Consider the following 21465-nt stretch of genomic DNA (forward strand, 5'->3'; position numbering starts at 1 on the left):
AACTGTCTGATGCAGAATTTTGTCATTTATAAGATGAAAGAAAAGGTTCTTTGTCTATGTCTCACTTTGGGATTTGGTGGTAGGAGTTGCTTTTTAACGTCGTTCACAGCTGGATGTTTTTCTTCCCCATCCAGTGCTGGGTAACCGCTCCCAGTGTAGGAAATCAGCTTCTGCTGGTTTCAGGGAATGGGACACTCTCCTTGCTCATTCCTCTCGAATTTAAAAGGTCATATAATTTAACAAAGATTTCCTGCAAACCCTGGCTGATCTCCATTTTGCTGCTTAGCCCTTTTGCGAGGAAGTTGACTCTGGCGCCCATGCCAAGACTGGCTTTAAATCCTTTCATCCCAGTCCTGGGAGCTTCAAGCTAGTACAGGCTGCCCAGTATGAAAGTTTAATTATTAAGAATCTTTTCCTCTGTGGTGTTACTTGCCTTCAGCTTCTGATGTTGTGGGAGTAAAACCTTCAGATACAGTACAAACGAGGAACAAGTAGTTAATTTGGTTTTAGTGGTGACTTTGATGTTCTCAGATGAATTATTAAAATTGCTGTAAACACTGGAGCTGGCAAGTGCAGGGAGTACTGAAAGGACCTGGATGCTTGGCTCCTGGCATGGCAGGCTGTCCGTTCCTTTTCTTTTCTTACGTAATTTCTTTATTAGCTTCCATTTTCAGTCGCTAACGCAGAATAGTTCAAATTAAGCGGCATTATTTTTCTGGAGTTAAACAGTTTCCGTGAAAGGATTAGTCCCTATTAGGGCCTCATTATGTTAAATATTTCAAGGTCCAAAGAATGCTGCGTAATGGTTTGCAAATTGCCAGATGGGCTATGAGGCTAATTAAGTTTTAGTAGCAAAAATGAAGAAGTTGGAGTCTTTTGATGCGGAAACGCTCTTGTTTTCTCTGTAAGGTTTCACATGGCATCCCCCCCCGTGTATCGTGCTGCGGGGTTTTTTCCGGAGGCTGAGGATGCTCCTTCGAGTCCCCGGGTGCCCGTGGGTGAGCGAACGAGGAGCTTGTGCGGTGGGTTGGCACGAGAAGCATCACAAGAGCAAACTGTTAGCTCTGTAGCGATAGTGCTGCTGTAAAACAGTCCCAACTTAAAGTAGGATTAAGAAAATAGTCTAACAAAGAGCGTGTCCTGTGACCGCAGCTGGGGACGGGGTGAAATCCAGCGTTTGCTGGCACGGCGGGGTTTGGTGCTGGTCTTCGCTTACGGGAGATGGACATTTAGAGTGTCTGCCCAGAAGGTAGTGCAGAGTTGGAAAGAGACAGAAGCTGGGGGTGCAGAAGCCTGTCTGGTGCTCTTTGAACCCGTGCTTTAGCCAGGCCTGGTTTCAGGAATTCCCCATTCCCTGTGTGTTTTCAGTCGGCTCCTGTGTTAACCGCCGCGCTGTGTTACAGAAGCCTTTGCCCCCCCAGATAAGGGAAATGATTCACGAGCGCACAGTCTGGTAAAGTGATTTTGAGAAGTGCTCTGTGAATATGTTTGGCTTCTTAATTAGGTGCTACTCCAGGACGGCGGAAACATGCCTTGTTTCCAAGAATAATAATTCCGTTATTTGCAGAAATCCAGAGATTCGTTGTTAGGTGATGAGCTGTGCTCTCCGGGCACGCGACCGGGCGCCTCGGCGGCGATAGCTCTGTGCGAGCTGCGGCCCCGGCAGCCCCGAGGAGAAGCAAGGAGGGGGCAAAAGTCCTGCTCCCTCTCTCGGGGTCTGCTCGTGCGCTCTAACAGGAGCACTGACAGCCGAGAGAGACTTGGGCGACCTGCGGCTTTCAGAGGTTTATGCCGAAGGGGCAGGGTTGGAGATCTGGACCCTAATGGGAGCTGCGAACGTTTTCCAGGTTTCCCTCTGAAAAGGGAAGGTCGAAGTGGATTTTAACAGATAGTTGGGGTGGGCTGTGAATGTCAAGCTGAGGCTTCTCTGCTCTTGGGAACTCCAGCTCTGCATCTGAGCCAAGGTTTAGCAACTGAGAGCCGGAGGCCTCGTGCTCCCGCAGGACCCCTTGCCCACGAGCTTGCGAGATCAGCGCTTCGTTTGTCAGCAAACTGAAAATTTACGGCGCAGTTCAGGTCTGCTTTGGGAGGAGAGCGATGACTGCAGTCAGGACTGACCCTCCTGCGTGGCTCTACCGGTGCTGGTTCTCTTTTGGGGGAATCCAGGACAAATAATGGAGTCTTGGAGTACCGGTGGGTTCTGAGCGGTGTCAGGCAGGGCTTGTTGGGAATGTTCTCGCTTTTGGAACTTGCAGAGATTTTTGGAAGGCTTGTGAATTGGTTATTGGGGAAGAACAAGTCAACACAACCACGGTGAGGAGAAGGGAATCGGCTGTTCATGCGTAACTGCAGTAACACGAGGTGTTTCAGGGGCTGGAGCTGGGATGGGGCACTGCAGGCCTCACTGCCCTGCTTCGTTCCAGCACTTAAAGCAGAGTTTCTTGACGAGTGTTTCCATGATACAAAGTTCTTGTTAAATCTGCAGAACAAAACAAAATGCTGCAACGTTTGATACGGCACACGAGAGCATCCCGGTGCCGCTGACTGGTTTCACGGTTAAATGCAAAACCAGGAACGTTTATGACTAGTTCAGAGTAAATGGTCTTGATCGAGTATTGACCTCAGTCAGGGGTGGGTGTCGCTAACACAAGTCAGCAGGATTATTTAAACATCGATTTGACGGGACGTTAAAGCTCACTCGCCAGTGTACGTGTTTCTGGGAAGGGACCGAAGTCTCTGTTTATCTCCGATTGTGTGGAGCCTGTTTGGCGTGGCTGAGTGAAGAAATGGGCTTTAAAAGATGGATTTATGTGGCTTAGTTTTCTAAAAGACTGAGTTCTCTTTCCAACTACTGACATCTGCGTATTGGGCCACATTTCTGTGTCTGGAGAAATTCTTCTATTCCCTTCAAGTTGCCTACAATAGCTTTGTTGTGGTGTTTATGGGCAATGCGAGGGAAGAGGCTTTCCCTGATTTTCTTACTGTTACCCTCCAGCACGAACCCTGCCGTCCAAGGGAGCAGATTCCTTTGCTCATCCCTCTCCGTTGCCACTGAGTGACCTTCACTGCCAGCCTGGCTGGCTCGGGGCGATCGGACTGTGACACTCAACTTCTGCTTTAACATGGGGCTTTAATTCGAAGAGCAGCCTGTGCAGCCAGCTGGGGATTAAAAAAAGAAGTTAAAATGGAGATGGCGCTTCAGATTCTTCTCTGCTTCACAGCCTACTGGAATTCTTTCATTAGAGGGGAAAGGTTTATTTGTGCAGTGGGTGAACATAGCGGAATTGAAGCTGCTAGCTGAGGATTACCGGCGCTGGCTGTGCTGTCCTTGACTTAGCAAAAATCCAGCTTTGCAAGGAGCACAAAATCCTCAGCGGAGTTGCGTGGCAAATGTTGAGAGCGCTAATGAGCCAAGAATCCCCCAGCCCCGCTGCCTCCCACGTGGAGGAATGCAGCCCCTGTGCGCGCGGGGGTTCAGGGGACCCATTGCCTCATCCTTCACCAGAGGAGGAAAATAAAAGGTCAGATCACAAAACGGTCGCGGTGAGTGAGCAGTGTCAGTCAGAAGAATGCACTATACGTCGACTTAATTGGCCTTGACCGGTAATGAGCTGGGGGAGCTGTAAGAGTAGGAAAATGTCACAAGAATATGGACCAAGAGGGGGTTTGCTGCTCCTAAAGTTCGGTCCCGTCGTGTCTCCTGGGCTCACCGGTGCCTCTGCAGCAGATGCTCCCTTTGGGAGGTCCGTGGGAAACTGGTTTTGCACTGGGAGATGCGCAGTGCATCCCAGTGCCCTGTGGCAAACACGGGAATGGCCGAGGAGGAAAGGGCAGGCTGGACCCTGCTGTGTTCCGGGAACGAAGGAACGTTGCCAGCATCGTACGAAGGAATTGCAGTAATCCATGGTGGAATTCCCTCAAGGAACTGGGGAAGGAAATGCCATTACCTGGACCCTCACTACAGTGTTTTGTGATCCCACAGATCCCATAAATGTCTGAGATGCTTGCAAAAGCTTCTCCCTTCCTTGGAGGGCTGAATGTTTGCTGCTACCCCAGACAACTTCTCGGGCTGACATCTGAGAAGGGCAAACCTCGCATGCTCTGGCAGTTGCACCATTATTGTGTGGTTGAACTTTTTATTCAGTCCAAAGATATTTTGATTCACAAATGAGCAGGTAAAACAGAGCATAAACCATTTTTTATTGCTTTTTTTTTATTGTTCAAGCCTGGATTCCCATGGAGTGTGTGGAAAGCAGCTAATGCTGATTCAATGAGACAGCGTCAGAAATGGAAATCTGTTCTCCTCGTGTAGTGCCGTGGGCTCCTCTGGGGTTTTTTACATTTTTTAAATTTTTTGTTTTAATAACTGGGGAGAAATGGTAGAAAAACGATGGCATTGGAAGAACGGGGTGTCTGCAAATAATTTAGAGTACTGACGTTAATTTGATTAAATGTATTTCAGTGCCGTGTAGGATTATCCTGCAGTGGTCTTCGTTACGGAAGAGCCTTTCTCTTCTCTCCTCTGTCTGCGGGTGCGAGCAAACGGTTGATAAAAACGCAGAGCTGAGGCACTGGTTTGATGTGTTGAGCAGAGCTGAAGTGCCTCTCGGTGAGTGTCTGCCAGGCTGGGTCTGGGGACGGGATGAGCACGGAGCTGGGTCTCCTTCATCCCGCAGATCCCCGCGGTTTGGGTGCTGGCTGACGCCTGCGTGATCTTCGTTTTCACCCGTTACCTGTCCTGCTGGAGCACGGGGCGTCTCCTGGTGTCCCCAGTGGATTGTAGCTCTGCTTTGCACGATCCCCTTCGCAGCTCCCCAGCTTGGCTCGCAGATGCTGGTCCCCTGGGCAGCAGCCAGGCTTTTAGCATGCTCTGAGAATGTGTGTGCCCCAGAGCTTTTTTCTATTTTCATATAAAACTTGTCATTTTATAGTAGTCGTCTGAGGAAAACTTGACTGACATATTCCAGTAGTGCTTTGCACCCAGTAGTGATCTGTGAAGAATAGTGACCCCTCAGAGGTCCCACAGAGGTGGTTTTACTGCTTCTGCGCTTGGTGAAGGGAAAACTCGCCGTGATTGCAGCTGTTGGAGAGTACTTCAGTGTAGACCCCGGTAACCCCCCCGTGTGGAGATGGTTGCCTGGGCAGGTAGGCTTGGTTTCAAGCTGAAGCAAGCTCTGTTCATCCAGGCAGAAGCTCTTGAGTGGCTGGTTCTGGGCTTGGTCTTCCCAAAGCCCGTGCCGCAAAGCTCTGCCCTGAGGCGGCGTTCGGGGGCTGAGCTCCTAAACTGGTGTGTGTTGCGTTGCTGCGGGCGGAGGTAAATACTGCTTGTACCTCAGCGGGCTGGCAGTCCACCCTGTAACGGCTGCTGATCAGATTTGGGGATCTCTCTGGCCTGGTTCACGCAGGCTGGCAGATTTATTACTGAAAAGGCGTTTGTTTGTTTCTGTGGCGTAGGAAGGGAGCACATCAGCCACGTTACGTGGTATTGTCTGCTGTTCATCGTTGCTGCCAACCTGCTGGAAATGCCTTTCTTGGTCCCCAGACTGATTTTGATGCCCTGGACGAACACCCCATAAGAGTGGAGTTGGACCCGTGTGTGAGGGTTTCTGCCAAGTGTCTGAGTGGGAATTGATTCACTGTATAATGAAATGGAATTATTTTTTCTGACAGCTCTCCAGTGGGTTTTAGATGCTACTTGGGTGGTTCACGAGGGCTGTGCTTTTTCCACGATGCTATGGTTTTGGGGGTTTTCTCTGGAAGGGACTGGTGGGAGCAGAGACACGCAGTGGATCCGGGGTCTGAGCGCGGGTTTCAGCCGCTCGCCCACGGCTCTGAGCAGGGAAACGCGGCAGAGCTGCGGCGAAGCTCCCCCGCTGATGGAAATGGACTTCCCGGAGAGCCGCAAGTTCGGAGTGGATTTTGAGGAGCAAAGTGGGTGGACCAGAACTGGCAATTTAGAGGATACTTACATTTGATTCATTAGTAGCTCCAGGCCCAATAAACATTAAAAAAGCCATTAAAGTAGCAGTTAATTTTTTTTTTTCCCTTCAATAAAATTGCCTGAACTTGACAACCATGACCGATTCCCTCCGTTGCCATTGTCACGCTGCCAGTCTGCATGGGGAAGAAAATTAAACAAAAATGAAGTGGCTGTGCGCTAATCTAGGATTTATTGTAGGTTTTTTGTGTATGAGCCCTTTCCACAGGCAGTGCTTTGTGAAGAGCTCGGGCTTCGTTGTCGTGCCCGTGGCTAAACGAATACTTCTTTTCCCCTAGTTTCCACTGGACTATCTCCAACTGCAGGTACCATTAAGGGAAGGCAGGAAACCCCGTGGATCACAATTACAAATAAATATTCCTGTGCCCGAGTGCTGGTCCCCTGGCTCTGAAATGGGGGTGTGCAGGTCCTGGCTTTGGGGCTGGCAGCCTGCTCCAGGGTAAAGAAGCCACTGGTGCGGGTTTCTTGGAGGGGCTGAGCAGCCAGGGGTGGCTGATGGAGCTGTAGGGATGGGAGCTGAATTTTGGGGGGTTTTAGCTTTTTTTGTGTGCCTGTAAAAGGGGGTGATGCTCTGTGCTATCACCGGGGGTCTCGGGTGAAAAGCCCCCAAGTGCAAATCATGCAGATACACAGACAAAACGCGAGCTGATTTCTAGGATAAGCTGATCAATTAGTCCATTAACGAGGCATTAACTGCCCAAGGCTGCGGGGCCATGAAGCCCAGTGGCTTTCTACAAGTCTGGCAGCAAGAGCACCCGGGAGCTCAGGCAGAGCCAGGCAGGGCTCACCAAATCCCTTTGCCGGGCGTGTAATTGAGCCACTATCTTCTGGACTGCAAACCCTGAACCGCCTGCTTGCGTTAAGTTCCTGAAAGCTGCAGCTGGCCGCTGCCACGATGACCACATTGAGGGTTCTTGATCCTTTTTTTTACCTGAAAAGGAGAAATCGAAGTGGCTTTGAGGCTAAGGAAGGTGTAACCTCTGTGTTCAGGACTTGCTGCATGTTATCCCCGTCGGGGCTGGGTCTGTGGGGAGCTGGATGCATCGCCATCTCCAACATCCAGGCTTTTGGTTGCTGAAAGTAAAGCAACAGCAGTGGCAGCAAAATCCTTGACAAGATGCAAATTGTCTTGAATGCACTGAGAGGAAAAAGAGCTTTGTATGCATTAATCTAAGAAAAAAAACGGACGTTTTGGCTCATGCAGCTGAAGGCGCTGCGCTATAGATGTTTGCAGAAGCCTTTGTAGTCTGGAAAAGCTGTGTTTGGGTTTTGCATCTGTTGCTTTTAATAGCAAACACATTCTGGTCCCCGTCTTCCCTGCAGTCCATCGCCTGTCTTTAATCCAGGGTTTAGGAACAGAGGCAGCACTTGTGTTCGCGTGAGCTTAGCGACACAGTCGGGATTCATTAAACTGCATCGCTGGCTGGATAAGACTCCGCGTCCTATACACAACTTTCTTTGCCTCGGGCCCTTCCTTAGCTGGAAAGAGAGAATGGACTGAAGCCAGGCTCTGTGCAAGAAGCAGCATCTGAAAATTGGGTAGTTAAGTGCCTGTGGAGTGCCCTGCTGGGGGAGGAACGCTGGCAGATTGCAGCAGCTCTGGTTTTGGCACGCTTGCCTTCGGGGTCACCTAACTAGCAGGAGGGGACGCTACCTTCCTTCAGTGTAACCTCTGACTGTGCTTTTTGGGTTTTTTTTTTTCCTTTAATGAGAAACCTGGAGCCTTGCAGGCTGTTTAACTACAGTGCAGGACGTGAAGCATGACTGAAGCCGACCCTTTGCTCTAAAAACTTGTGTTTCTGCAGGCGGGTCGGCTGTACCAGCACCCCGTGGGGCAGCCCGGACAAGGATGTGGGTCACTGGTAGGTCTCTGCCCTCCTTTGGGGCAACGTGGAGGGCAGAGACGGGGTGCAGAGGTGCCCCTCGTGGTCGTGCCTATTTGTGCCTTTCCACGGAGGGGGCTCTGCTCAGCTCTGAGGAAGCTGAAGGCCAGGTTGGGGGATGAAAGCCCCTCTGGGCTACCTGGCAGCCAGTCTCTGCCAGTTTGGAGCCGGGGAGTGGGATTCACCTTGCCCAGTTTCAGGTGTCTGCGGGTGGGCTGATCGTTCAGGCTCTTTGGATTGCCAGGGGGAGCGGAGTTGGACTCCTGGGTGATGCCTTTCACCCCGCTGTAGGCGCACTTGCACTGGAGAATTACTCCCTGCCTCGACCCAGCGCACGTGTGTGCAGCTGAAGCTTCGGGGAGAAATTGTGCTCCTGTGTCCGTTGCAAAAAAAAAAAAAAAAAAAAGTCAGCCTCTGATTCCCAGTGGATTTTTTTAGGGATCGTCCCAGCTCTTTCAGGGGGAAGAAAAACACCGAGGATTTTCTTACCAAGACTAATTGACGTGTGCACATGGTGCTGTGCTAAGATCTGGATTAACGCAAGGATGTGTGTTCTAGGAACCCTGAACAAGCCACCTGCAGAGCAGGAGGTGCTGAGAGCTTGTTCCTGATGGGAGCGAGGAGAAAACGGTGAGGGGTTGGGATGAGCCCCGCTGCCCCAGCGTGGGTGAGAGCGGGAGCTCTGGCCCGGGTGCAGCCCTGAGCTGCTCTCGCTCCGCTCAGCCCCGCGGCCGGGAGAAACGCACAAGGTAGAAGCACTTGTCACAACGACTGAAGCCTGAAATGCATCTTTGGAAAGTCTTTTTGATTCTAATTGGCATTTCTGAGGCTGGTGCTGGAGGATCATAGAGGACCGAGCTAACAGCAGAGCGAGTCCCTGGGAGCTTTCCTCTTCCCCCGCCTCGGGCGTTTGCTGAGTCCGTCCTCAGGGGACCCGGAGAGGGGCTGACTGGGAGCCGGGGGTCAGGCTGGCAGGACTGCCCGCAGCCTTCAACGGGGCGCTGGGGAGGTGGCATCTTTTGACCTGTGTCAGCACCAAAGGAGAATTTTGTTTGAAAAAAGAACCAACCAACCAACCAAAAAAAAAAAAAACCCACAAAAAAAAACAGGGGAAAGAAAAAAACCTAAAAATGAGCAAAAACCTGTGTTGGGATAATGTTTTAAAACATCAAAACCGAACTCCAAAAAAGCCCTCGCAAATCCTCACAGCAGTTTTTCTGAAGTTTTGCAGTCTCCCTTCTGAGCAGCCCTTTGGAACGAAGAGGCTTTGTGGCGTCTCGGTGACGAACGCCTGGTTCCCTTTTCCTCCGCGAGCCGCTGGGTGTGGACGCGTCTGCGGCCATCCCCTGGGTACGGCAAAGAACTGGCTCTTGCCTGGTTTGGGGACAGACGCGGGACCCTTCAGCAGCCCCGGGCCCGGCGTGAGGTCGGGGACGATGGGGCTGGCGGTGAGAAGCAAACGAGCCGGCGAGAGGCAGGGAAGGACGCAAGCCGCGGCCGACCCCGGCTGGGTCTCCGTGGCTGGGAACCTTCCGCGCTTTGGGGGCTTTTTGGGGCAGGGCGTTAGTGGCTGGGTGAGCAGAGGGGTGGTTCTGTGCCGAGCCGAGCGCAGGGCACTGGCCAAACCTGCGGCAGTTGCTGCGCCCGAGGAGCGTGGCTCGGGGGCAAGTGGCAGCGGTGGCCCAGGAGGAGCATCTCTGCCCCTTGGCTTTTGTCTGGACGGCGTGTTAAATGCAAACGAGTTTAAAGCCCGCTTTAAGCAGCTCATCTGTTCGGTTGGCAAAGGTTAAAAGATCTCCAGTGTGTTTGCATTTAATTATCTATTTTAGTGGCAGATTATTTTTTTTTTTCATAGGAGATGAAATCCGGGCGGGTTTAAAGGACGTTTCTCTAAGCGGAGGCTCGTGCACAATAGGCTGCAGTGATTTATTCGGAGCTGCTATGCTTTGTCTATCCTTGTTAAGTACCCTGAGAATACGGACTGGCACTGAGGGAATTTAATGTGACACATAAAGATAAGGAGTGTTGGAGAAAGCTGCAGGCTTTACAGTATTTAACTAGATTCTGTCCTTGCTCCATAGCAAGCCATTTTCCTTGAAGCTGAGATGGCCAAAGTGGGAGAACACCTCTTGCCTTGCCTTGGGCTTGGCCCTGGCTGTGTCAGCATAAAACAGGCACTCTGGGAGAGGGTGAGCTGCCAGCCCCGTGCTGCTAGTTTGGGAGCGTGGCTGTGCTAGCCAGGCATTGCCCTGCTAAAGTGGATTAGCACCAAAAAAGGCTTAATGTTGGAAAATAAGCATGAGTAAAAATGTAAATAGGATGAGCAAGCTTGTTTAATTTTTATACATGGAAATTACACGTCGCCATTGTCACAGCTCATTTGGCTGCGAATCGTTCTTGCTGTCCTGGTTGGTGCGTGAAGGGTTTGCTGGGGGCCGTGCCCCTGCTGCCGTCCTCCTCGAGCCCCTGCTGCCGTCCTCCTCGAGCCCCTGAGCCTTGCAGGGACGTTTCTCCTTACAGGAGAAATCCCATCACTGGCTGTAGCCCTCTTCTGTCCATTTAAAAAAGCCCTTTAAAAGCCAACTCCCTCGAGGAGATGAATTCCTCGCACATATGCTGCCTCCCTTCTGGCAACCCCTGTAGCAGAGCTGTAGCATGCAAAAACGCTTGTGCCAGGTAAGGTGCGTGTCAGGGGAGTTAAGCTGCCTTTAATCCTTTCCCTCTTCCCTTGAGCTGAGCACACAATCTCCTGCTGTTGCAGGAGTGTACGTTAAATGTGCCTCTTTGGCTTAAAAATTGTGAGCAAGAAAGGGGAGGGATATTTGGGATATTTTCTTTTTTTTTTAGTGGGATGCTGCTGCGAAGAAGCCGGAGTGATCGCTGCCTCTGACAGCAGCAGCCTCTCCGCTTCACTCATGCTCTTGATGCAACAGAGCCTCTTGCACCAAATGGGCACCCTCAGAGCCTTCAACCAACAAAACACCTTTTTTTTTTAAAAAAAAAAAAAAGATTTTGTGCAAGTGAGGGCTGGACAGAACAGCTCAGGTGACAGGGTTACATCCTTGCACCGAGCTCTGGGTGCAGCATTGCCACTCAGGTGAGACCCAGGGGGTTCACATGGCCTTGCTTGCAGCATGTGGGGTGCAATCCCAGAAAGGCAAGGCAGGTACCGGGGTGGCCTCGTGCCCCTGCAGAGCTGCCGCCCACCCACGGTGCCATCTCGAGCCGCGGCAGCCGCTCTTTCCAGCTGGCAGCGGCGCTGCAGCCCAGCGATGATAAACCGACCTTTTGGAAAACAGGGAGCGAACCCCCCCCCCGAGCGGCTGCAGGGTCTTTAGCCCCGGCTCTTGCTGCTGCTTAAACAACTCTTAGACAAATGCTTTTGTGCCGTGGCTGGCTGCTCCGGGTCTGCGGTCTCGACCCACCCCCCATGGCCTGCCAGGAATTGAGGGCGTCGGGATCCCTGCCTGCCAAGGGGGGGTGGAGGCAGACGAGCCTCCGCCTCGGTGCTGTGGGTGCTGACGGTCACGGAGTGTCTGCAGGGCCTCGCTTCCCCGCCACCCGCTGCTTTAATTTGCCACTGTCATTTGCTAAATAATTGTTTCTCTGCAGCCTGGCCTCTGAGGGCAGCTCTCCCAGCGCCGTTGCTTTGGGCATCTCTTATCCGTAGCGTTAATTCGCTGTTTCTCTGAACACTCATCTCTGCGGCCGAGGGGAAGAGCCGCCTGGCATCCAACCCAGCCGTTATCACGCCAGGCCATGGAAGTGGTGGGAGCGATGCTGCCCCGGCTCGGGGCTGCTGTAGACCGGGCGCAGACCGAGCAAATCGGGAGCGAAGCGGATGCTGGCGTTGCCGGGAGCGAGCGAGCCGGCCGGCCTTTGGCTGCAGGACTGGCGTCTGGCTCCGTGAAATGCACCCGGTGACTCTCATAAAGCCATTCCAAAGGCGAGAGCTCCCCGCGGGCTGCCCGGATTGCAAACGGGCCCGTGTGCTTGTCCGGGAGCACCTGAGAGTGGAAGGGGCAGCGGGAAGGGCTGTTCCTCCTCCTCTGCTCTTGGGGGAGGCAGCATCGAGGGCACGCTCTGGTGGGGCGGCCACTCGCTGCCTTCGCCTTTGGCTGGTGTGGTCGAAGTAGGTAGTACTGAGCAAAACGTACGTGCTGGGAAGGAAGAGAAAATGTTTGCTGCCCTTTAAAGAGGAGACTTGGCCATCTTCCCCTCACCTTTCCCCTCCGGAAGCCCTGGCCCTTCAGCCCGCTGTTCCCGCAGCCTGCGTGCCCCTGCAGCGGTGTATTGCCCGACAGCCAGTTTTAATTAGGTTTCTCTTATAAAACCAAAATGTGGAACAGCGAAGCGCTGTCAGCTCAGACCTTCAGCTGGGATTCTCCTGAGAGCAGAGGGAGGCAGGTCTGGGGAGGAGGGGGGCGTCCAGGCTTGAGCCGAAACCCTCGGTCAAACAGCAGCGTGGCTCTTCCAGCCATGGGGAAACGTGCCCGGGCTTCCCGCTGAGCTCTCCCCAGGTACGAGGGGCAGGGAAGTAGGTTGTGATGGAGGCTCTTGGGAGGGGGGTGAAGTCAGCGTGCTCTGCAGGGGGTCGGGGAGCAGAAAATGGGCTTTAACAGAGCGGTGTGCGGTGAGCAGAGCATCTCCGCCGGAGCAGGGCGGGCTGCCTCCCTGCCCGGGGGACGGAGGGTGAATCTGACCTTCGCCAGGTTGCCTGCTCTCATGGAAAGACATTCGGATTTCTCTGTGGCCGTGGAGGGAGGCTGAGCAGAGCCGAGTGCCCCTTCTCAGGCATCATGGGGGGGGGGGGGGGGGGGGGGCAGGGTTTACTTGGGCGCTGTTACGCCGTGGTTAAAGCGTCTGTGGGTCGAACGGGAAGGTTGCTGTAAGCGATGGCCTGAAATCTGATGGCTGGAAGGGGAGGCCGCAGGGCAGGGGGCAGGAGGGAGGGGGTGGCAGTGCTCTGCCCCACCGATGCTGTGTGTGCCACAGCCCCTCTCGGTGCCCGAGGTCGGTACGTGGGGCAGAGCAGCCATTCGTGGGAGCCTTCGTCCTCCTCCTCCTCCTCCTCCTGCTGCGGGGGTGCGCTGGGAGGCGAGGTCAGGAGGGTGCTCTGCTCTAGCGCTCGTGATCTCCGCTCCCGCACCTGATGGCTGTTGCCCTCTGCTCCCACGTCGCTCCTTCTTGTCCCCGCAGGGTTGTAATGTCATGGAAGACCAGGATCTTCGGGACATCGGGATCGGTGACCCGCAGCACCGTCGGAAGCTCCTCCAGGCTGCTCGCTCCCTCCCGAAGGTCAGCACTGACACCCCTCACACCCCAAGCCCAGGACGGGGTGTTGCCCAGCACGGCTGTGAAAGCAGAGGAAACAAAAGCCAGTCCCTGTGACTCCAGCCACGTCCCTGTGACCCACAGGAGCTGTGGGAAGGGTTTTGGGAATAGCAGGGAGGAGGAGGAGTATATTGGTCCACCAAGCTATGTGGAAGGGATGACTGTGCTGGGGAGAGGGTAACTGTCCCCTCCTGCCAGTCTTCATCCCAAGTGCATTCCTTGTTTATACAGTGGGGTTTTTTTTTACTTTAAAGCTGCTGATGGAGCTGATGATGGCCTTTAAACGGATTTTAATTGATGCTGTATGTCTTGAGACCCCAGCCCCCTGGGGCTTTTAACCCCTTTCTTGTGCTTTTACAGCTGAAACCCCTGGGCTGTGATGGGAACAGCCAGCCTTCGGTTCCCGCATGGCTCGACTCTTTGGGGCTGCAGGATTACATTCAGTCCTTCCTCTCGAGTGGCTACAGCTCTATTGACACTGTGAAAAACCTCTGGGAGCTTGAAATAGTAAACGTGAGTATTGCCTTTCTCCTGCCACAGCAGTGAGGTCCTGCCCACGTTCCCTCCAGGGCTGTGACTTGCAGGGAATCGTGTTAAACGGGAGCAGCGCTGGCTCGAAGAGGGGAAGCTTTGCTTCGGGCCGAGGGCAGGAAAGCCTACAGTGACTGTGGTCTTTCCCTGCAGGTGCTGAAAGTGAATCTGCTCGGCCATCGGAAGAGGATCATCGCCTCGCTGGCAGACAGACCGTACGAGGAGCCACCGGCAAAGCCACCGCGGTTCTCACAGCTGAGAGTGAGTCGCTGTGTGTGTTCCCTGCCTGGCTGGTGTGTCTGTGCGGAGCGTGCGCGGCCGCGGTGCTTTCTTCTGCCCTGGCTCTCCTTCACTTTTCTCCCTCTCTTTCAAAGAACTAAACCCGGGTCTGTCAGGAATAAGTATCCCCTTTCTGATTAGCAGCCATCACCTCTCGGGGCTCAGAGATCTGTAGAGGATGTTTACTGAGAGCTCAGGTCCTGGCTGGGCATCCAGGCTCAGAGAGGGAGGCACGTTCAACCTTACTCTGCTGCTTTCATGCACGGGAAATTCTGCCTAGCAAAATCAATAAAAAAAAGGGGGAAAAAAAACCCCTACAATGTCAATATTTAAGTTAAAACGCCTTTGAAGTTAAGTGTTGAAAGTAACAAGCCTAGAGAGTGATCTTTGAAAATTGCATTGCTTTTAAAAAAAGAGGAAAGGGTAAAACCTAAATGGCTTGTTTCTTATTAAAACAAATCGATTTGACCTGGAAGCTTGGGTTACTCCTGGTTCTCAGATACTTGGTGGTTTGGGAAGAAAGTTCTGGAAGCAGTGAGACAACCACACATCTGGCTGTGCGGAGGAGGGAGTGTTTTGTGTTAAACAGTTCCCATGGATGCACCTTGGCTGCCCCTGGAGATGATGCAGAGCCCAATACTCCCACTCGGAGCATGGTCAAGCAGAACTTGGGAAATGGCCCAGCCAGGCTGGCTCTGGCTTGGCCGGAGCACCTGGAGCACTTGGGCAGAGTGAAAACAAATTACAGGTTTGACGTTGTGCCGCACGAATTCTGCTGTGGCCGGGCCCCACAACAGCAACCACCACCCTTTGTTTGGACAGACAGGCTCTAGCTGAAGCAGTGGATGAGTTTACCGACTCTTAGCTTTCTTCTTCGTGGGTCAAACTCCATCTTCCCTGCTCAGAACAAAGCTGAAGCGTGTGAACACGTCAGTGCTGGGAGAAATCTTAACGTGGCCAGTTGTATCCGTTCAGCTGTTCACCTTATCAGCTCCAGCGGCCCCAGCAGCCAATGCTCGCACAGGCATGACCCTGCGATTGAAACGGGTGAGGGAAGATAATATTCAGCCCTTGCAGGTCAGATTTGGGATGCTTCCCCCATGGGAAACATCAGGCAGCTCCTTCGGATCAGGTGCCTCTCTGCAAGGTGGCTGCCTGCACGGAACGGGTGGCAGGGTGCTACTCCCACCTCGTGCCCGGCACCGACAGGGAATGCCGAGCTGACTTTCTTCCCCTTGTTTCCTGGCCAGCTGTAAGGCAGCAGGAGTGTGACACGGCTCAGCTGGTGGGATGGGATGGGATGCAGCTGGGACCTGGTGTTTTGATTGTGCCTGTTGGGAGTCTGAGATCTGTCTCCCTGGGCCGGCTGGGCTCCTCTAGAGCTCTTGCTCTCGCTGCCAAATAGCACTCAATGTGATTTGTGGATGTTGATTTTTTTGCAGCGGGAGTGGCAGCCTTTGGATGTCAGGCCCTTCGTCATCGGGGCTGGCTGGGAGGGGAGCCGTGGCGCTCGCCGTTCTTCCTGAAAACCGACAATTTGAGAGCTGAGATTTTGGCAAAACCCGTTGAGCTTGCAGCTGCCCTGTGAGCTCGGGAGCAGGGTGGCGTGCCACGGAGAGCGAGCGTGTCGTGCTGCTTCCTCCCAGTGTTTGCAAATCAGCTTCCTGGAGCAGGAATTGGGAGTGATTGGAGTTTCCCCATCCCAAACATCTGGTCCTTGCCCTGCTGCAGAGCCCTTCCCTCTTGCCTTGGATTCCCAAGGCTCTTCAACCGAAACAGTCTTAGCTGAAGCGAGTTGGGCTGCTGTGCCCTGCTGTCTGACACGGGATTTTTTAGGAACTGGGGTTCAGGTGTAAAAAAAATAAAAAAAGGGAGGGTTCACTGGTGCTGTACTGGGAGCGTGTGCTCTGGAGCTGGGAGGGCACCACGTCCAAACCCCGCACCTTCACCCCGCTGCTCAACCACCCCCTTTTCAGACAACAGAAGCCGGGACGGGCAGCAGCCGGCTGAGAATCTGCGCTTCTCCGAAACATCCTCTGGAGACCGATGGGGCTGAAGGCAGGGTTGTTGGAGGCGGGGGGGGAGAGGAGTCCTTTGGTGCAGCATCAACTGATTGATATGCTGGACGGGGAGGCTGCGTAAGAGAATGGGTCATTTGCAGCATTTCCTGGTGCCACAGCTGGTGCGATCCAGCGCCTGGCTCCGGCGTGGGGAGCGGAAGGACGTCAATGGCAAATTAAGCAAGTCCGTTGAATAGGACTAATGCGTGTTGCAGCTGTGAGCTTCCCGCATTGTCTGCCGGGCCGCTTGGCACGTACAGGCAGCGAATCTTGCCTGCAGTTAAGAGCCAGGCTGTCAGGCATCTGGGCTGAGCTCTCACTGGGCTCCCGGGGCTTTTCTCCCCGGGGTGGTTGATCGTCAGCGGCTTTGAGTGCGTTTGCTTAGTGCTTCAGCGGAGCCTGTTCCTCGATGAACACCCTGCCCGCAGCTCAGCGGGTGTCCTGCCCTCCCGGGATGAGCTCACGGGAGGCGGAGGTGCGCTCGGCAGAAAGGGCTGCGTACCTGCCTGAAACCGTCCTGGAGCAAATCAGGGGTATCATGCGGAAAATCAATGGGGTGATGGCTGACGCTGAGGCAGGAGCCTGCAGAGCAGGAGCTGACCCCGTTAACGCTGTTCGTGGCACCCTTTGTGTCGGGCGCTGTCGAGGGGAGCGGGGCTGGGCGCGGCTGCAGCACAGGCTGACCAGGACGGTTCGTGGTTTCTGCTCGTTTCAGTGCCAGGACTTGATGTCCCAGACGTCGTCGCCCCTGAGCCAGAACGACTCCTGCACGGGCAGATCTGCCGATCTCCTGCTGCCCTCCGGGGACACCGGGAAGAGGCAACACGACCGTGGCACCGAAGTTGCTCCCTACTCCAGAGCTGAGCGCTACAAAGCACAGGTCAGTGGGTGCTTTTGGGTGTCCTGGGGGCCCCTCTGCACAGCTCCGTGCAGGCTCCCCCCTCTCTGGAGCCAGCAAGGAGTTAGGATGATGCATGGAGGGCCAGGGAGCTGGTCAGGCGCAGCTTCCCACGCTGTTGCTGTCTCAAGCGTTAGAGCCAGCAGCTTGTTTGTGCCTCGGTCTCACCTTGAAAGTGGGTGACTCACAGCTCCACGAGTGCTGGCACCTTCACCCGCCACGTGCTGTCTCCTCCCAGCCCCTGTGGGATTTGGCCATTGCGAACCTCAGTTGCATCAACCCAAAGAGCCCTCCTGGGATCCGCGTTTCAATCCGGGTTGGCCCTGTTGTGGCTTCACATCCATGTTTCTTCCCTTCCAGGAGGACCGTCGGGAGTCAAAGCTGACCCTGCGCCCCCCCAGCCTGGCTGCCCCCTATGCCCCAGTCCAAAACTGGCAGCACCAGCCGGAGAAGCTCATCTTCGAGTCCTGCGGGTACGAGGCCAACGTAAGTGGCTTTTGGTTTGTGAAGGTGGCAAGGATGAGGAGGCTCTGGGGTCAGGTTGTTGCGTGTGGAGCTGTCGCACTTTGTCCCTCTTCCCGGGTGACCTGTCCCTCCCCAGCCACGGCTGCTGGCCGCTCGTGGGGCCGTCGCACTGCTCTGGGGTTGGCAGGGTTTCCCGCCCGAAGCCTTTCACATCTCTCCCTCTTCCAAACAGTATTTGGGCTCCATGTTGATCAAAGACCTCCGAGGGACAGAGTCTACGCAGGACGCCTGTGCCAAGATGAGGGTAGGAGGCCACGGGGACACCGGGGATTTGCTCGCAGCCTGTGGTGGATGATGTGAAGAGGGGAATGGGGGGGAAATCTCCGTGAAGCTGGGGTTCCCCAAACCCTGCAGGCTGCCCGCGTGCAGAGCAGGGGCCCAGACCACCTGACGGGCTGTGCCACTGCCGCTGGTGAGCTGCCCCTCCCCAGCACTTCTCCCCATAGTTGGAAGGTCTGTGCAGTGGGAGAATGGGTGTTTTCACTGGGGAAAGGGGTGCTGCCTTCACTTCAGGTCCCCATCCCTCCTTCCACCAGGAGCAGGCTTTCCTCCTCCTGGTCAAAGACCCCCAAAGCCTCAAAGCCTGCCTTCGTGGGGCAGTGGCCTGGGGGTCTCTGGGGTGGGTTGAAGCAGTGGTGAAGAAGAGAACATTTATTCACGACTGGTCACTGGAATATTCTTGTTTCTGAAGAAATCTACAGAGCATATGAAGAAGATCCCGACCATAATACTGTCCATCACGTACAAAGGGGTGAAGTTCATCGATGCCTCTAACAAGGTGAGCTTCAGGTGCCTTGAAGCTGGTGTCTGGAAGGACAAAACCCGCAGGCCCACCTGCCTGGGGGGCTGCAGGTCACATTTAGCGGCTCCAGAAGCCACGGCTGGTCGTGAGGAGCTGTGGGGGCTAAGGGAGAGCACCAGGGTGGTGATGGTTACCTGAATGCCGAAGGCTTGGCAGACTGGCTGCTTGTGGGCCATTTTGCTGTTTACTCCTACCATGGGAAGGAGCTAGGACTGGTCTGGCTGGGAGATTCCCCCTCTCTGCCAGTACCTGTTTTGCTCCGTGCCCCCAGTACAAGCTTGCCACGACCACCGTTTGCCGGGTGTATTTGCCATCCCCAGAAGGGTGATGGGTACTTGTGGTTGACCCCGGCAGAATGTCATTGCTGAGCACGAGATCCGGAACATCTCCTGCGCTGCTCAGGACCCCGAGGACCTCTGCACGTTCGCCTACATCACCAAGGACCTGCAGACCAGCCACCACTACTGCCACGTCTTCAGCACCGTGGATGTGGTGAGTGGGTGATCGCATCTCGTCTCCCAGCGCCCCGCAGTCCTTTGCGGTCCACTTGTTCCATCACTCAGCTTTATTGGCGAGTCGTGGAACAGGATCCGGTCCGTTCTAGGGCTCTTTTACCTATTTCTACCCTAAAATACACCGTTCAGAGTCCCGCCTCAAAACGCTCTAACTTTGGAGCTCTGTTGACAAAGACAATATTTGTCTGGCTCCGTTACCGCAGTCTCCAGTGCTGAATAAAGCAGGGCAGGAGATTTTCCCTCCTGGGGAATATGCCGTGAACAAAACCCTAATACACTCTCAATTATGTTGAGCATAATAGGCTGATTTAACAGCCTTTTAATTCACCGACAGAATGGAAGTGTGACTTGCTTTTCTTCTTGGGCAGCATCAGCTGTATGAGATATTTTGGCTTTTTTCTCTTTACAATGCGAAACGCCGCTCAACTGCGGGGCTGTAGCAGGCTCGCAGGTCGTCCCGCCGGCCGGGGGCCGTGCGAGGAACGTGGAGGCAGCTCCGTGCCGGCTCCCCGCAGGGCAGGAGCTCAGCAGCTTTGCCAGGGGTTCGGCAGGATGTGACCTGCTCACGGAAAGGCGACGGGCTCTGCCGAGGTCTGCGACTCGAGAGCAAGCGGCTGAGCGCGTGGACTCTGCGCAGGGCGAGGCGGCTCGCACGCGCCTGACGGCTTCGTGTTTTCTGTGTTCTCTCCCAAGAACCTGACGTATGAGATCATCCTCACGTTGGGGCAGGCGTTCGAGGTCGCCTACCAGCTGGCCCTCCAAGCCCAAAGAGCAAAGCCTCTGGGTGCTGGAGCAGGAGAAACGATTGAAACAAAATCTTCCAAACCGGTGCCTAAACCGCGAGCCGGCATGAGGAAATCTGCAGTACGTATGTGCGGGCCGGGTGCGACCTGCATGGTCTGAGCTGGGATTTCTCGAGGGCACCACGCGCTCCAACCTCCCCCTTGATGGTGGGGGGAGCCCAGAGGTGGACAAGGCACCTGTAGCATCAGGCGCCTCTGATAGCGCAGTGTCCGTGGCTCTGCTGGCAGTCCTGCTGCGGCGTTGGGGCTTCCCCTGGTGGGATGAGGGCAAGCAGGGGTGGAAATAGCCTGGGTGGGATGGGGCTTGAGTGCCCTGCTGGGTCCAGCACAGCTTCTACGTGCAAACCCTGCAGAGCCGCAGCAAGATGAGTAGGTAACCCGCAGTTTGCAGTACGGGAGTGCCCCTGTAGCCAAAAGCAGCCAAGATTGGAGCCGCTGAGGAGCAGGGACTGCTGCATAAGCTGTTGCCTTCCTTTAATGTCTCCTTTTGTCTGTGTTCTGCTTGCTCCCCCCGCTCAGGTGCCGCTCCCTCCTGACACCCGCTGTTGTTACTGTCACACCTGTACAACACACCGCCCCTCCTACCTGCCGCTGCAGTCTGTTAGTCCCGGAGCTAAGGTCTTTACCCTTCTTCCTGCCATCTGCCATTCCGAACCGACCCGGGCTGCCCCAGCTGCCACCGGCCCGCCTGCCTCCCCGCTTCCCGCGCCTCCTGCTGTGCTCCCGTGTCCTGCCTCGCTGCTGTCTTCCCTCCCCGCTCGTTCCAGGGCCGTGCCGTGGGCTCGGATGAACCCCAGGGACAAACCGCTCCTGCCCGCCCCCGCTGATGTAGAGTGGCAGCTCTCAACTAACTGCGTTGCTCTTTCTGGTGTTGTTAACCTTCCTGTAGGATCCTGATTTAGGAGGACAAGAGGAAAGAGCCATGCTTGGTCAGGAGAGTAAATCACGTGGGAGCTCACCTCCCAGGAGCTGTCTCCCTCTCTCTCCCTCTGCCTCTTTTTTTTTTGTTTGTTTATAGTGCCATCTTCATAGCGCTCAATTTTTCAGGCTTGTTTGTGAGATGAAGCGAAGCTGTCGCTAACGGTAACAGGGGCTTGCTGGCCTAACGCAGGAAGTCATCTCAGGGTGCGGGGTTGAGACTGACGCGGCTAGACGTGTTTTAGCTGTGAAGGACTCAAAGGCCTCCCCAGTGAGAGCTGCTTCCCCGCTCACGTGCACGTTTTTGGGATGGGCATTAGGCAGAGCAGCAGCCTCTCCGTGCTTTGAATCCCCACTCGTTCTGCCCCAGGAGCACAGGTGACCTAACGCGGCCTTTCTCTCCTTATTTTCTAGCTGGACCCCCCTGAAGTGGACCAAGACTCCCAGTCTCATGCCAGTGTCTCCTGGGTCGTGGACCCCAAACAGGACTCCAAGCGGACCCTCAGCACTAAGTATGAGACCACTATCTTCTAAAGCAAACACACCCCGTGTCCACCTAGTCTAACCGTGCCTTTGCGATCTGATCTGTCTGCTGTTCTAAACTCCCTCTTCCTCCAGCTGCTCGCACTGAGCCCCGCGTAGGCACTACGTCAAAGGCAGCAGCACTTAGGAGACTGTAGACTTAAACGGCTTTTGTACCTGATCACTACTGAACACTGTGAATTCTCCTTACTCGGAAACAAGGGTAACACGCTGTTAGATGTCTGTGAGGTGGGAGGTGCAGAGGGATGCAGGCTGGGGGAATCGGAGGTGTGGATCCAGGAAGCCGCCTGCCGTTTTCACGTCTTTCCCCTCGCTCTGGCACTGTGAATCCCTGGGGCAACGTGATGCTCCCCAGGCCTTTTTTTCTATTTCACCT

General features: G+C 54.6%; 1 protein-coding gene across 10 annotated transcripts in view; it reads left to right on the forward strand.

Moving 5' to 3' along the window:
• Positions 1-21197, forward strand: part of ANKS1A (ankyrin repeat and sterile alpha motif domain containing 1A) — a 103408-nt gene extending 82211 nt beyond the window's left edge. For 4 of the 10 annotated variants that reach the window (XM_086476656.1, XM_086476658.1, XM_086476661.1 and 1 more), the window contains 10 exons: positions 13081-13179; positions 13576-13728; positions 13900-14007; positions 16801-16965; positions 17344-17469; positions 17681-17752; positions 18200-18286; positions 18665-18802; positions 19519-19689; positions 20961-21197. In XM_086476656.1, the coding sequence (XP_086332782.1) occupies positions 13081-13179; positions 13576-13728; positions 13900-14007; positions 16801-16965; positions 17344-17469; positions 17681-17752; positions 18200-18286; positions 18665-18802; positions 19519-19689; positions 20961-21080 (1239 nt within the window). In that variant the 3' untranslated portion in view covers positions 21081-21197. Of the gene's footprint in view, positions 1-13080; positions 13180-13575; positions 13729-13899; positions 14022-16800; positions 16966-17271; positions 17470-17680; positions 17753-18199; positions 18287-18664; positions 18803-19518; positions 19694-20147; positions 20247-20960 lie in introns of all 10 variants that reach the window. The other 6 variants (XM_086476655.1, XM_086476657.1, XM_086476659.1 and 3 more) reach the window with 4 other exon arrangements.
• The last annotated feature ends 268 nt before the right edge of the window (positions 21198-21465 follow it).

This window comes from Leptosomus discolor, chromosome 21 (assembly GCF_034619465.1).
Source record: "Leptosomus discolor isolate bLepDis1 chromosome 21, bLepDis1.hap2, whole genome shotgun sequence".
NCBI lineage: Eukaryota > Metazoa > Chordata > Aves > Leptosomiformes > Leptosomidae > Leptosomus > Leptosomus discolor.